Source organism: Mixophyes fleayi, chromosome 5, assembly GCF_038048845.1.
Source record: "Mixophyes fleayi isolate aMixFle1 chromosome 5, aMixFle1.hap1, whole genome shotgun sequence".
NCBI classification, from domain to species: Eukaryota; Metazoa; Chordata; class Amphibia; order Anura; family Limnodynastidae; genus Mixophyes; species Mixophyes fleayi.
Genome location: NC_134406.1, coordinates 207,309,336 through 207,326,308, shown reverse-complemented (window position 1 = coordinate 207,326,308; position 16,973 = coordinate 207,309,336). Strand labels below are relative to the sequence as shown.

The window sequence follows — 16,973 nt, the reverse complement described above, 5'->3', positions numbered from 1 at the left end:
ATGGCGAGTGAGAAAGTGACAGTGGGGGTTGCGGGTGAGAAGGTGTCAATGAGGGTTGCGGGTGAGAAGGTGTCAGTGGGTGTTGCAGCTATGCAGACGGAGATGGAGATAGAGTCAGAGATGGTGCTGGAAGGGCCAAAAAATGTTGGAAAAGTTAAGGTGGGGGATGGAGATACTCAAGAAGAGCAAAGAGCAAATCCAATGAGCCCAAGAGAGGTGGAGATGATGGTCAAAGTACTGGACCAGGACGACAACGACATTAAAAAAGGTCAGTAGCAGATGTAGTGTACCTGTAGTGTAGATGTAGTGTCACATAAAGCAATGTAAAAGGCTAATTTATAACCTATTTTTTATGTCAGAACGAAGATTTAACGGTGAGAAGGCCTATTTAGATACCACTGATGTTAGCAAACAAGGAGAAATTGAACAAGAAAAATATACTAAAGAAGTTCTACACAAAAGGTATTTCAGTGAACATGTTTAGACATGTAAATGCTTTGGGCACATACCTGTACCGTTATAATAACCAAAATGGCGCCCGTTTTTCCAGAATGCTCGGAGGTTAAGCCCGCTATTATTGCAATTTCGCCACATAGTACAAAATATAAATATAAACTGATCTCAAGCAGTGTGAAAGGTGAGAAAATGACAGTATTTATGTCGTAAAATATAAATTACAGATATAGAAGTTAAATGATAAACATTTTTTATTTCCTTGTTTCGTAGATAAAGAAATCAAAGGGAATAGAAACAACATCAAAACCTGTTCTGCCACAAACTAGTAGCACCTTTAAAAATACCTTAAAAATAATACTCTGCAGTATTCAGCTCTCTGATTGGTATGGGCGCACTCACTTCTCATGCGGATCTTTCTGACAGCTGTGTTAAAATTTTTGTACCTTTTTCTTGCAATAAAAATGTTGCTTGAACACTGTGTGGTTTATTCTGGGTAATTCACAATTATAAGTGAATAAAGATTAATATAGCTCTTATAGGTTATAAAGGTATAAGTGTATAAAGAGTAAATATGAATACATTGCCGACATAGACGCAAAGGGTAATAACACACGTGCTTTGCACAAGTGTAATGGTCTGCAGCCAGACAGGTGCTATATACATCGATACAAAACACAGTGATGTGCGGATTCCGCACCACGTGGGACTGGGATTGACCTAAAAATTAACATACACACACCCCCCAGGTCGAGGAAGTATCGGAGGATTGTCGTGGATCTGTCGGAAGTTTATACACACTGCACAACGGAAACGAGATTGGAACGAAAATATTAAACGGTACGACCAACCAAATGAGGCGAGAATCGTCCATTTGGGCAGACTTTCTTTCGACCATTGTGTAACTGTACACACTGACCCGACTTTTGAACGAACGGTCATATGTCGGCTGTTTGAGCTGATTATTGAACGAAAACAGTGTAGTGTGTACCCAGCTTTACTCCTTCGTGCTGTCTGGCAAGATAAACTGAGATAATTCACCCCTTTTCTAATGTAATACAATTGTAAAATTCCTTACATAAGTCTGTCTCCAAATTTGCTGATTATTATTATTTGTTTGCATTCACCATTGTCTAACGTGGTACCTCTCAAACTATTACACCCACTTTGAGGTAGAACATGGCAACCACCAGTCAGCAAAGATTGATATTGGTGAACTTATGTTCCTTGATATAAAATACAGATTTATCACTTACATGTGCAAGAATTGCTGTTTGTTACGTGACATTTTAAAGCAAAAGAGTTACATTCTGAGAGCCTGTGTCTGTCATCCATTTGAAAATCGCATCCGATGCATGCTTAAAAAGTTAATAAACTTGCTATTTTAAATAACAAACATACATATTCTTTGTGGAATGTTGTTTTAAAATAAGTTTTTATTTACACTTGAATAGTACAGAATATTGCAACTCTGCAGAACAGGACTAAGCTCTACTCTCAAAATGTGTAACTTCAGTTAAGACAGAATATTAATATAGTACAGTATTGCTGACAGAGTTGCAATAGCAATTCCACTTGTGCATCCTATATAAGCTATGTTTACAAGTTTATAAGTATGCAATTCTGTCTGTGTCTGGACCCACCACCATGTTCATCTGTCTATCAACAGTTTGTTCCGAGGAAGGTGAAATACTATTTCTGCAACTCAGTTGAAACCTAATGATGTTGGATTTGTGACATACTACTGCTGGGAGCTCTGTGTAGACAGTGCATTACATAAATCCAAGCTCCTGACAAAGTATCTGATCCATAAGATTAGTAAGATAAATTAGATGTACATTACTAGAGTATCTAACCAACAGTTATGTACAGTTTATGTTTGCAAAATAGATATTTTAGTTCCACAGAATCTAGCAGTTCCTCATTGCAAATCATTTTCTGTAAATTACTGATAATTTCAGTAGCATTTAAATCACAATGTAGAGATATAAAAACATTTCGCTACACACACCAAAGAGACAGTTCAGTGCATTATTAATATATTCTAAAAAAAAAATAAAAATGTGATTGTTGACATTCATGAGTACTGACATTTTTTAAAGGATCACTAAACCTAAAATACAAAGTTGCCTTAATTAAAATAGATACTAATCAAATTGAAGAAAATGTGTGTAAAAGTTCACGGCTCATGAGACGTTGAACATTGCATTTACATGTTCTATGTAGTAGAGAGCAATCCATTACTGTGTAAATAGACAGTATAAGCAGCAGGTGGGTGTCCTTCAATTGATCCAATTCCAATTAATCTAACTTAGGATTCTAATACTGATTCCACTCAGTATACTTAATGAGCCAAAGAATACTACAAATCTTGAATTTGAAATTTCTAATCTTAAGTTTTCTAAAGGTTTGAAAATGTCAAGAATCTGAAAATTTTGGCCTTTGTGACTATACAACAAATAAGTTTCTGAAGGCAGGATTTAGATAATTCAATAAAACAAACATTTTAGTCAGAATGTAACAATCTTTAATTTGATATATAACATGACTATTTTGGAAGAAGTTAACATTTCAAGGTCACGCACTTAAAAATTTGAAAACAATTTTTTTAAAACAAAAAAAAAAATAGACAATAAAATAAAAAAAATTACTTAACATTTTCAAAAAACTTGAGTTTATTCCTTGATGTTTTAAGATGGTCCATACCAAATTTAAACTTGGGGTCAAAATGGGATCTTATATCTATAGACATTTTTGTTTATAGCAACATTTGAAATATTTTCATAGGTGTCTATAATGTTTTGTCTTAGTAGGTGAAAGTTGTACACATTGTGTGTATATGGCAAAATATGCAGATTTGTGACATTTTCACACGCTTGTTCCTAGATCAAGAACTACATAAGAGTAAAAATGTAATTTAGAAATGTGACCCACTCTCATAATACTAAATGTGTTCTGAGAATAAAAGGTAATTTGCATTGGGTCACTTGACATGCAATGACCCAGGCTCAATCACTTCCTGATTACAATTATCTGAAATATCTTCAGTTCTGATAAGCTACTGAAACGGTTGCATAATTAATTGTGAATGTGCTCTTATAACATGCAGTCTGGCTTCATTTACAAAATCACCAGTAGGCAGATTACAACCTTCCACAATATTTGCACATCTCCATACTCTGTGCTTGTGTGGACACGCCAACAATCTGATTGACTACAGGTCTGTTCTATCCCCATCCACTTAAAAGCTAGAAACATACAGACAAGCTGGAGATGTCGATTTACAACAAACAGATGCTCCGATCCTAGCCAAAAAGCATCTTAAAGAATTAATAGAACAGTCGGTTTAGAAAAAGAACGACCGTGGGAGCTTGTTGGACAGAAGTATATAGATTTATAGGGATTCAGACAACAGTGTCAGTGTTATGAGTCAAGTAATCATGATTCTGGCAAAATAAGATTGGTTAATAAGGCTTATTAAGAGAACAAATCAAAAGTGAAAGTCCTAAGAAAAAACCCAAAACAAATTCTAGATGTTTACTGGATCATAAGATTAATTGAATCCATAGACAAAGAAACATTTATTTTTATTTTAAAATATACAGATAATTAAGAGTATCTATATTAAAATGAAAAAACACAAATGTTTGCTATTTAACTGCATAAAAGCATTCCTAAATCTGTTAGTTCGTTTATACAATACTACTATGATATAATATACACAAACTTTGAGCTGCATATGCTACATGGTGGTAATTTTTCTACTAGGGTTTAGTATTTAGAAAAATAAATGTTGAACTTGGGGGAAGGGAGTAAATGTTCTAAATGGATCCAAGTCCTATCCCATTTCTAATTATTGGTTTAATACACTTTGAGTGTGTCTAACTGAGACAGTTTTGAGCATATTCTGGAAAGACAGGGTGCTGGGTGTATGCAATACTCTTACTATGCATGACCAGACTGCCATGACTGCAAACGCACAACCTTCTGCCTATAGAATTTGATTTGCAAAAACAAAACAAAAAAGCTACCAATTAGATTCACTCTGCTACGAAGTGTATGTAGCCAATGGTTAGATATAGGGGAGGGTAAGGGTACTCAACTCCAGTCCCCAAGTACCACAAAAAAGGTCATATTCTCACGATTTCTGTTTGTGGAAACAGCTGGGATAACTACTGACTCAGCAAAATAGATTAACTCACCTGTGCATGATTTAAATAATCCTGAAAACATGACCTGTTGGTGATACTTGAGGACCGGAGCCGAGCACCTCTGGGGCAGGGTGTTGGCATCATGTAACTCTCTCTCAGAAGGGCTTATGCCTTTTGACTGGAAAAGATACTGCACTAAACAAAGAAGAAAAAGTAGGGAGATGCGTTGCTTTCTGCATAAGTGAAAATTGTGGCAATTCCAGATAAAGGTAATTGCTCAATATTTATCAGTGTAGTCAGTGACCTTACTGTTTGGCAACCCAAAATTTAAAAAAAAACACACAGATAGAAGGAGTTTCCTTTTCTCACCGCTGTAAAGAAGTGCATTAAATCCCCCCAGTCACACTTAAATTACAACAAAACATCACAATTTGTTACAACTGTTTCCATTAGGTTTCATTTTTGAGTTTTGCATAAAAATAAGTACTAGTCCATGTAAAACTATTGGGAAATTACAGTTAAAAACAAGCTGCCACTTCACTTTGCAACAACATATATGTACATTAAAAGGCTGAATAACTTTGGCAGAAAATTATAAGGAAATCCATACCCTATTTAAAAAAGGAAAACAAAAATGTTTTCAAAAGGGTGCCTTTTAGTAGCAAGGATAAACTGCACATTGAGATCCCTGGAATATGTACTCCCAAATTAAATAGGATGTCTTTTAAATTTCAAACACCAACCATGGTGAAGCACAGGTCCTTTGCATTGCTCACTGCCTTTACATTGTAAAGGTCTCCCTTGCTATCTCATTCAATAGAAAATTGTAATTTTCCTAAAGGTGGTAGATATAGTCAAAGCATTGATAGATATGAAGGATTGCAATGTCCATTTTAAAATGCCCATTTTTAAAGGAGAAATAAGATATTCAAGATGCTAATACATGAAACAGGGATAATAACACAAGCAGGTAATCTTTGCAATTGTTTAACATAACAAGCATGTTTCGTCTTAGATAGTTAGGACAATACACTTTCAGAGTGGTCATCCAATGTCTCGGTCCATGGAATTTTATTGTAAAATACAATGGAAAATTGTGTGAGTACCATAAATCTACAACTTATCAGGAATAAAATATAAAAAGATACAACTGTAAATATTTTACCAGTAAATTTGTGCCTGTTATCAAAACATCATACAGGAGTAACCTAAAACATAGTTTGACCCCTCTGAGGATTATTTCATGCCTACATTATTTCAGCTATGTCTATTTGATTTTTCACTACAGTTTAAATAATTTGTTAACATGAAGCTTTTATTTAATTTTACCTTATATTTTAGTATCAATTTGTTAATTTACAAAACTATTTGAAATATTAATGGGCATTTTCTAATACTACCTTTTATCTTTTATTTGGTATGTCCCAACAAGGTACTTGGATGCATAATTGACTTGGCTAAAAAGAACACAAGCTTTGTCACAAACTAAAATGTTTAACTACAAGCAATCGTCTCCAGCTGCTGTTCAGCTTCAGCAGCCATAGCTGCCGCCTGTAATTGCTCTGTCTCACTTTGTATGGCACTGGTTGTGACCTGCTTGCGTTGTTCACTGTGCATATTGTTTTCATGACGTTTTAGATCTGATGCCTTGGCAAACGCTTTTGGGCAGGAAGCACAAATAAAAGGTTTCTCTCCTCTGTGCCTTCGCTCATGATCTTTAAGGTGAGATTTGTGTTTGAATGCTTTATCACAATGGTGGCACGCAAATGGCCTCTCGTTGCTGTGGACTCGCTCGTGCTTTTTAAGATCCGGTGCTCGTATAAAGGATTTGGCACACACCTCACAACTGTAAGGTTTGTACCCAGTGTGGATTTTTAAATGCTCTTTCAGGTGTGCCTGTGTGGTGAATGCTTTGGCGCACATTTCACACACAAATGGTCTATCAGCTGTGTGCAGTTTTTCATGCTTCCGCAGGCGGGCTTCATCTATAAAAGCTTTTCCACACACTTGACATGCAAACTGATCCCTGTGACCATAAAGTAAATACTCAAATTTCATATCCCCTGTAGGAGTGGTCCAAGCTGGTGCTTGCTCATCTTTCACTTCATTAACACTGTCATTAAAAGCCAGAGTTTGAGAGGTTTGTGATCCCAAGTCTTTAGGTTCAGTTGTTTCTATTGCTTCAACCTCTTGACCATAACAATTAACCTTTCGAACTTCTTCGCTTCCCAACTCTTTCAGGATTGCTTCCTGAACTCGAAGGGTGGAAGTAGGCGACTTCTCCTCTTCATGATTTTGAGGAGTCCCTTCAACAGTGTCATCTGAAGGGCTATCATCATGATCTCCAATCTCTTCTATTTCATCATCTTGATTGTCATTGGCCTCACCAACTGGACGACCTATTTTCAGGCTTGTCTCATAAGAGTATTTATTTTTGGGAGTGGAAGGATTCTCATCGGTAGTAGAAACATCACGCTTCTGAGAGCATAGCTTATCCAAAAACCTTATGCCAAGTATCTGGCCTGATGACATCATCAAATTCACATCCTCTTTCTTGACGGCAATTTTTGCAGTATACATATAGTTGAGAACTTCCTCAAATATGTCAGACCGCAGGAAATCAATTTCTATGACTGAAGAACTGTCAACTTCCAGTTTCTTGAAAAGTTTCTTGAAGTATGTACTGCATGCAGCAAGTACACAACGGTGGGCTCTAAACTTTACATCTTCAACCACAATGGCAATATCACAAAATTCACCTTCCAGTCGCTGTTCATTTAGGGTTTTTAAAAATACAGTCTTATGATCATCGTCATTATATTTTAGTGTTTCAGACATGCTTATGAAAAAATCCTGAGAAGAAAAAAACAAAACAAATGTGATTAATAAGTAAAAAAAAACCTTGCTGTATAGCTTAATTATATTTTAGCATTAGTATTTATTGCTAGCTTGTACTATAGCACAAAACAGAAAAATATTTGAATACAATTTCAACTTTTTAAAGCACGGTGAAAATTAAATATATTGAAAGAATCTCTATGAAACTATTTTTGCAAGTATATGAAACAGGTAGCAGGGAGAGAAAACAGGCTAACATTAAAATTATCCATGTTTTATCTAATTATCTCAGTATAAATTTATAATAGAGTGAATCCGCAACTGCTTGTCTTGATAAATCAAAATTCTCTCTCAAAGGCTAATTTTTGTTTTTACATTTAGAAGTTACAGTATCACTGCAGAGAAAAGTTTTATGAAACATCTCTTCTAATTGTTTCTTAAATATTTAACGTATATCAGAAGCCAACAGCAATCATTTACAAAAATGTATTTCATAATTACTTTTCAGTTTGCAAATTTTCTAAAATGAAACGTACCATGAACAAAAGAGAAGACGTCCTTAACGGAGACTGTCAATTCAAGGTATAATATAAAATCACCTAAATGAAAGAAAACAAAAATTACAAATACATGTTTTATATAAGCACAAGAAAGCATTTAGTGACATGTATACATTTCTTAGCATAATTAACTGACAGGGCACATGAAACAAATGACACAAATACAAAAATAGCACACATCTACTATGGATCCTAAAGAAACATAAAAACAGTTTACTGGGCGAATAAGTGCCATAGAGTTAAGCAACATATCCTACAGCACACTCCGCACAGGGTGGAGGCCTGGGTGTTGGACTTTTAAATGCCACAACCTAGCAGTGCAACTTGCTCAATGTGTCCAGTGGTGTGCTCCAAAAACCTAACAATTCTGATCTGCAGTGGAGGCCGAATCAGTTAGGGTTGAATCCATTTCCACCCTCTTATGACATCCACAATCTATTTGTCCCAAGATATCAGACTATCCAGACATTTTAATTGTCAATTTGGGACCTCAAAAATAGGACCTTTCAGCTGCCTCTGCACCCATTGCTTGCAACCTCAGTATTTTGCAACCCACAATTCAAACAATGGAGATCCCTTCAAACTCTTTGCCCTGGTTTGTGGGTGGCATTAGATAGCGAAGTTATCTTGCTTGTGGCCAATCAATAATAATGCTTGAGGCTCTCTGCCTGAAACAGGCTTCCAAGTCTTCACCAAAAGACCCACACGAAAGAATATAGAACTCAGACCACCGAGAAACCATAAACAATTAAGACTAGTCTGTAATTAGGTAGAACACAGCCAGTAGTTCACCGTTAAAATAAGGAAAACGCCTGCAAACCTTTATTTCACTGATACCATGTCCCAGCAACATTGCATAAATGTAATCTTGATGTATCAGATGCATGTTGGCAAGGGTGTTCTGCTGTTGGTCCTTTGTTTCATATTTGCTGGCAATGCGCAAAACTGCCCCCTTTTTGGAGACATTAAGCAACTAGTTAGCATGATTCTGGACTTGGATATCCCTCTGTCATCCAAATATTTTTTTTTCTCATTGGAAGTCCCATTGGCTATCATGACAGCTGGCACTCAATAGAATCTGGTATGTGTCCCTAATGGAATTCAAGACCTGTATTATACATAACACCACTTAAGCATTTAGTAAAATGTGGGAGCCTTAGATTTATGTTCTATACAAGTAGCTCCCTGTAATAGTCTCCTTGGATCCTATCCTCTCCCACTCCCCCCATGACCTTTTCTACACCAATCCTTTCTTTACCCATACTCTCAAACTTATAATAAAGTAATAAAGTATTTTAAAAAAAAATACACTGTTAACCAAACTTGAAAGAAAATGTTTAAAAAAAAAAAAAAAAAAGGTTTAAAACTAAAAGGAGGCATTTAGGATTAGATAAAGATATCATGGGACACAATGTAAATAGAGGTGCATTCAAAATCAAGAGAAGTTAGGCAACAAAAGTTGGCAACAATTTTAGGGCTTATTCGCATGGGTGCTTTTTTTTCTTCTTCTAGTATTATAGACATAATGGGTCTGTCATTAAGGCGAGCAGAGGGAGGAAAAAAAAAAAAAAAGGAGTAAGTTTTCTCCTGGACAAACTTTGTTACAATGTAAGGGGTGCAAATTACTTTATTATTTTGCATATAAGGAAAATACTGGCTGCATTTTCAGGTAGCACACAAGTACTTGATAGTTTTATTTTTACACTGAAACTTAAAGTTGATCTAGGATATGACCTATTTATCCCAACTATAAATCTGTCCCCATTTTAAATGTACCTCCCCCCTCCAATACAACATGGTATAGCCAAAGTGCAAATTTACTCCTTTTTTACGCTTTGCTCTCCTTAATGACTCAGGCCCATCATGTATGACTAAATAAAAATTCAGTGCATGTTATATTTTAAATGCATTTGAATTTGAGGTGCTGCGTCTCAATGTTGTGAAAAAGTCTACACTAAGTAGACGAAACACGACACCTAGATACGATTACTATACCAAACGATCAGAATACAGTAGAAGATAGCCATCTTTCTATACTTTCTATATAGAACTATCCTGATCAGTTTCTGTCTGGACCGCTTTACTTGTGGATAGCGGAAGAAGAAGGTGACTACAGCAGAGAGCCGAGATGAAAGGAAAAAACATGGATACTGCAAGTGTTTGGTTGACATCCTTAGTCTTGTCAAGCTCCCACTGGAACGGTTTCCAGCAAAATTTGTCACCATTTGGGATTACTATTCGCTGAAAACAGGCACACGCTACCTGCATAGATTCACTTATATGTCTAATTATCCTACTGATTGATAACTAAAATTCCTATCTGTGTTATGCTACTAGGGATCATTATCTGCGAAGGAGTATTTACTAATACCCAGGATGCTATACACTTAACGCAGTTTAACACATTCAATTTATTACATGGGACTAGTGTTCTTCCAATACAACAGGTGGGGATGGTTCTGTCTCCTACTTAGTTTCTAAGCGTAAAGAGTGTATGTATATTTTAAACTACTGTATTATTTTCTGAGCCTTGTGTGTCAAGCACTGATTTATAGTCCAATGTTGCATACGGTCTTTTTTTTAAAAAAAATGTTTTTATTATGTAATGATTCTATAAATGCAAGCTTGGTTTAATTACAATTATTTTAATAAATTGATTATCTAGTCAATTTATCAGTTCTCTTTATGTTCTGTAAGGCAACCGCCAGGTTTATATTTTATTGTACAATTTATAGACACTTCCCTGCGCTGTTCACTGTTTCTTTTCAAGTTTCCCAGTGTAAAAACTTAGGTATGCATAATTTTAAAATTATTAAAAAAAAAGTGGTATTTACAAAAATGCTTACTTTGTTTAAAATAATAGAGAAACCTTCAGAGAAGCTAGATAAAGCCCTGCTACATAAAACTGCCATTAGATAAATACAAATGGGTAAACTAAGTGTCCCCAAAATACACATTTAATACTTTGGAAAGACCTAAATAAGGTAATAGGGTTTGAATAAACAATCCACAATGTGATTGCCATCAGCGCATCTAGTAGTAAGACTTGCTGCATTCTCTCTTCAGGGGACAGATCTGTATTCATACATGGTTTTAAATGGGAGTATCATTTTTTAATAAATGTTCATAGTAATGCACCCAGATGATGTTGTTCTCCTTCACTTATGGAATTTTGATGGTACTCAGATACGGAAATGCAATGCAGAGGATACATATGGAAGAGAAATACCAAAGATTATATCTCATATGCGTTTCCCAAATTAATAACTTAAGCATATACACACACACAATTGGGTTTAAAGAATGACCGTTTGGTACATGCACTCCACATGGTCATAGGCGTGTGTACTAATTATATAACACATACATATATATTAGGAAAAAATGCAATTGGAGCACTTGGTGTTAACATTTAGCAATATTTGATACATTACACAATGGCATAATTCTTATGAGTTTTTGACGCCTAATTATCTGCCGGTATTCATTTATATTTGTCATATTGTGTGAGAGTTGGTACTCATATGCTTTGAAAGGCTACCATTTCTGAAAATTGGAGCACTGTAGAAAGTGTTATTTTTGTAGTAACACATTACAACCATGTCAATCATTTTAACTTTTCCACTTTTCTCCTTAAACACTCTTCGGTATAGCTTCATTTATGTCTTAAATCATAAGACTGAAGGAGTACTGGAAAGGTCTTCATTACATGTGTCACTATGCTCAGAGTTAGTATAGAAATGCACTCTTTTTTGCAGGGAGAATAAAAGAGCAGGGAACTTTCCATAAATGCACCTTTTCAACCACTTTATCATTTAAATAAGCTTCTGCGGCAAAATTTAACCTCATATTTTGGCATGTGGCTGCAAAAGCAGGCGCTCAATCCATTTTTCACAGAAAAGAAAAGCAAAAACAGTTTTTACATTACAAAAAATATACAATTACTTAAGCTTTACATTTATTCTTTATTTAAATGTATGGGTATAAAAAGGAACAATACAACATTACAAGTGCTTGAAGAAGATTACAGATACAGGAGATCAATAAACATTGATATACAAGACCAGACAAAGGAGTTTTAGTGCTTCAGACAGGCTTATGAAAAAATCCTGAGAAGTCTTCCCAGTCTATCCCTAACCAGTATCATCCCTGCAATCTATTTTCAATGCATCAGCTATATTAATTTTCCTTGTAAAACTTTTCTCTATAGCTGCACTGCTTTGTCAGTCCCTATATTGGTTGCCTGTATTTTACCAGATTCAATAAAAATTATTTGTACTAACATAAAAGACCGTAATAAACACTGCACCAACATACATCTCCATTTGTTACAAAATTTCTCACAACTCGACTCCTCCGCCCTGCACAAGATCTGATTCTCTCATCCACACTCGTCACCTGCTGCCCCTCGCGGTTACAGGACAAATTCTGAGGAATGTCCTCCCTCGCACAAGACTTTCCTACACCTCCAAGTTTGTCCTAAACACTCACCAATTCAAGCAAGATTAACAAATTCCTAAACTACCCTCTTTAGGCTACGCTACCCAGTTTAACCTAAAACTTACATGTGTTCTCTTTCTATGCTCAAACAATCATCTGACCCCCAAATCAACATTGTTATGTGAATGGCTCACTTAAGCCCACAAAGCACTTTTTACCCAGAGTGCATGGACCAATATGTGGCACTTAATCTCATGTATGAAAGGCTTGTTGTCCTACAAATTGCAAGCAGGTCCCTTGTACCTCCTTGTCTGTCTGTTAATACCCAGGCTTGTATTATTACCAGTTGCTCATAACTGCTAAGCATTACAGAATATGCTGGCACTATATAAATGAAAGTTAATAAATTATAGATGGGACTGGTATATCCTATTCCCATAGTCTTAGTAATATATTTCATCAGAATCTTCACCACCTCTTTAGTTTCTCCATGTTCACTATCAGATGAGCCCCCCCCCCCCCCCCAAAAAAAAAGGTATCTATTGATCTATGTGAAGTATATACACATTCAAGACCTGGTCATTTTAAACCCATGTCAAGCTTGAAGCTCTTCTTTTGATACAAAATATTTCATCATTTAGCTCCTTATGGAGAAAATTCAGTGCAATCCCCAGAACATTATAAAGAATACAGTCCAAACAAAAAGCATATTTAAAATAATTAGGTAGGTCCTCATTACATGCTCCATGAAGAAAACAACCCTAGCTAGGAGAGTACCTAGAACAGGTGTCTCGTTTTTTTTCAAGGCTGGATCCATATTGCCGGCTGTGCTTCAGGACTCAGGCATGAACTTCTCAAAATCTCTGCTTCTCTGTGCGAGTGCAGACTACAGCCTAATGATGCAGCAGCTGTGCGCAATTTTTAAATCTCCTCTTAGACAAGGCACCAGCTTTATCTGTATTTACAAACTGTGACAAGTTGGGTTTACTCCGCCACCATCTTTTGGTCTCACTACATATTATCTGGGTTTCCTAAAGTTACTGACCACTGCCAACTTCACACTAGCTGTAGGAGAGTAGTCACTACCATCATCAACAATTAGTTATATAGCGGCAGCAAATTCCGTAGCACTGTCTCTACCAGCAGCTGAAAGCTCTTACTTCTGTGTGCTTGGTATAGCTGCTGCAGTATCCCTTTGCTGGTGACTATGGCTGTTACTCATCACTGATTACTATGGATCAAGACTGCTAGGTAGTAGGCGAACTTTGACACACAGTTCTGGGTTCAACATAGGACAGCAGGAAATGGATTAGGCTAGGTACACACTACAGAAATTATCTCCCAATGTGTTACCTATAACGATTTTAATAATGACTGATTTTAAAAAAAAAAAAGTGCCGATCAGAATGCCGATTCATGTGTACAAACTATACACGTTTTACCCTCAGATCTGTGCTCTTCATCAGTCATAACCGTCGGCTGAAAAGATAATGACTCTGTAAACTCTATGGAGATCCTGAACGTGAATGTATACACACTGCAGAATTGGATGTGGGGACACCTCCAGCACTATAGCGCTCTAGTCCCCATGAACAGGAACCGGTGTCACAGAGCAACCCTATAAACTCAATCTGTCCTATGCAATGTAAAATCCTCCCCCTCCCTCTGCCATCACATGCTGAAAGTTGAGTGTGTGTATATGTGTCTGGATACTTGTCTGCCTTCAGAGAAGTTTTGATAAGGAGATAATGACTTGTGGAAGGACAGCTAAGATTCATGCTTACAGACACTTAACTTGCTATTTAAGAGGGGGAAAAAAAGCATGCGGGATTCTTAAATTAAGTTGCACAACCTGCGCTGACCCAAAGTAAACCAAACAGAAGTTTGCTTTATTATTAGGATTTACTGAAAAGTATTCACCTAAATGCAATGTAACAAACAACTTGTGGCACAAACATTACACGTTGAGATATAAAATGCTTGGTAAAATCAGTCCACAAAACACACACACACACATATATATATATATATATATATATATATATATATATATATACACAGTTCAACCATGCATGGTTACCAGCACTCCAAATATAACCAAAAGTATCAAATTGTAATCCAGTGTAAAACAAAAAAAACAAAACAAACAGCAGCAAACGATGTTATAGTACTTATCACAGGACCATGTCGTCAAGTGGCCTAACGACGATTTCAGTGCCTTCAGTGCCAACAGCGACACCTTTTTCAAGGGCTGCCTTGTCAAGCATACAAGACCTAGTGCAAGGGTTTAAATACCTCAAATGGCACTAAATCGCATCACGGCTGCTGACAAAATTAACCCTAGTATGTGTGTATGCATTAGGGAATTTAGACTGTAAGCTCCAATGGGGCAGGGACTCATGTGAATGACAAATATTCTCTGTACAGAACTGTATAATTGGTGGCACCCGATTAGTGCCACTGGCCATGATGAAACAGGAAGTGACAAATAGACATCACCTAGCAACAAAACGCATGTACATAAAGAAACAAAAAATAGTAGGCAGATCCAAACAACTAGGCAACCTATAAACAAAAGGCAGCTCAAACTTCAAAAACACATTAGAAACCAAGGGTGACGACAGGAGCCACCCAAGCAATCAGTCTCCAGGGGGTGTCATTAGCGCTCTCTCTCATATATTATATATATATATATATATATATATATATATATATATAATATAATAATTATTATTTTACTAATATGGACATAAAAGGAAAAAAATGCCTTCAGCAATGATCAATTTTAGGACTCCAGACTCCATGATTACAGTCCAATACAGAGCCGTAACTTAGAATTTTAGTGCCTGGGGCGAAAAAGTGCCACCACCCGAAGCCCTTAATTTTAACCAAATTAACCTAAAAATTTCATTAACTGCACCCCCCCTTCAGCGCTGCGCGCTGGGTCCCCTATCGCACAGCCCTAGTTACAGCCCTGATCCAATATTTTTACATGTGGTTTCAAATTATTAAAATTATGTCTATCCAGCCAATATGTACGGAAAACATATGTAGGAAACATATAAAAAAAGAAAATGAATGCATGTCCTGTAGGCTGTAGGGATGTAGTATGCAAACAAACCGATTTTTCAAGTTGAAAATTGTAATGCATATGTAGCTGAATAATAGTTACTTTAATTTCAGAAATGTGTTTAAAAGTAATAAATACAAAGCTGATCAAACATTTGCTTTACAAACAGCTTGAAATACATGTTACTTGAGCCGCCATTAAGCAGCTCTGCAATTCATGAAACACTTTGCACGGATAGAAATAGGGTACCGTCTGTAATGACATCAGTCCCACTACACACTCCACTCGTTTCCCCCTCTCCCACTGCAGAGCCGGGCGCGAGACTATAACGCGAACTCCCCTCGCGCTCCGGGTCAACCTCCACCACTGTCGCGCGGGCAAGTCACGCGCAATTACCAACAAAACAAGCACCCGCGAGCACGAACCTGCACACGGGCGTCCGCCATGAAATCCTCAGCGCATGCTCGGAACAGCCTCCATCACTGCCGAGCCGGAGCCTGCTCCCGGCCCTCTCGCAGTAACGTCTCTGCTCGGTTCTGTAACTTAATATCCTTCACTAAAGGCCCAAACACGACCGACAACAACGTTTATAAGCGGCATTGCAGCGATAGAGCGCGTTGGGCAAACCGCATCCGTAAACCATCGGATCACACGTCCGTTTAATTTCGTTTTATCACTGAACTTACCTTCGAGGTGGTTTATTACAGGTTATTGTGGTGTAAATTATATCGGAATAGTGTTTTATGGTAATAGCTAGATTCCCTTCACCGGAAGGACCTTCTGACATCACCAGGTCATGTGACCGCCGTAGTCACATGGTACACAGGGGAGGACACTGCTGTCAATGTCTCTGTGTAGCTACTTAAAGAAATGGGGAATCCGGTAAATTGTAATATTTCTACTGAATTCAGATGGAAAAATTGGTTTCCCTGTCAGACTTACTCACGTGTGAGGAGCTTTACAGGCATCAATCTCAGAAAAGTCTTAAAAACAGGACACATTGAAGTGCATTAGCCAGTTTACATGTCAACAATCTGTGTGAATGAGTATTACCAAAGTTGCATTGCATGTCCTATATTTTTTTTTAGTGTATGTTCTCCCAGTGTTTGCATGGGTTTCCTCCGCGTGCTCCAGATTTCCTCCAACACTCCAAAAACATACTGGTAGGTTAATTGGCTGCTATCAAATTGACGTGTGTGTTTAGACTGTAAGCCCCAGTGTATGTGTGTTTAGACTGTAAGCCCCAATGGGGCAGGGACTGATGTGAGTGAGTTCTCTGTACAGCGCTGCGGAATTAGTGGCGCTATATAAATAATGATGATGATGCTATCACTAGATGAAATATACTAATGGACATTGTAAAAAAACGAGAAATGCAGCGCTTCAGACCTATCTGTCACAATAGAAAAATGTGGTCTGAGTCACGAATAATCTGACAATATATTTATTCAATTAAAACAT

General features: G+C 36.9%; 1 protein-coding gene across 3 annotated transcripts; it reads right to left on the bottom strand.

Moving 5' to 3' along the window:
- Positions 1-4,021: 4,021 nt before the first annotated feature.
- ZBTB14 (zinc finger and BTB domain containing 14) lies at positions 4,022-16,306 on the bottom strand. Of its 3 annotated transcripts, none has more exons than XM_075213355.1 (3): positions 16,199-16,306; positions 7,979-8,041; positions 4,022-7,457 (listed from the first exon to the last, which is right to left on the bottom strand). In XM_075213355.1, the coding sequence occupies exons 2-3, from the start codon at positions 7,979-7,981 to the stop codon at positions 6,099-6,101; spliced, it is 1,362 nt and encodes a 453-aa protein (XP_075069456.1). In that variant the 5' UTR covers positions 7,982-8,041; positions 16,199-16,306; the 3' UTR covers positions 4,022-6,098. The 3 variants fall into 3 exon arrangements, with proteins under 3 accessions (XP_075069456.1, XP_075069458.1, XP_075069457.1); XM_075213357.1 differs by lacking the exon at positions 16,199-16,306 and adding an exon at positions 15,938-16,153; XM_075213356.1 differs by lacking the exon at positions 16,199-16,306 and adding an exon at positions 15,762-15,907.
- Between the last annotated feature and the right edge of the window lie 667 nt (positions 16,307-16,973).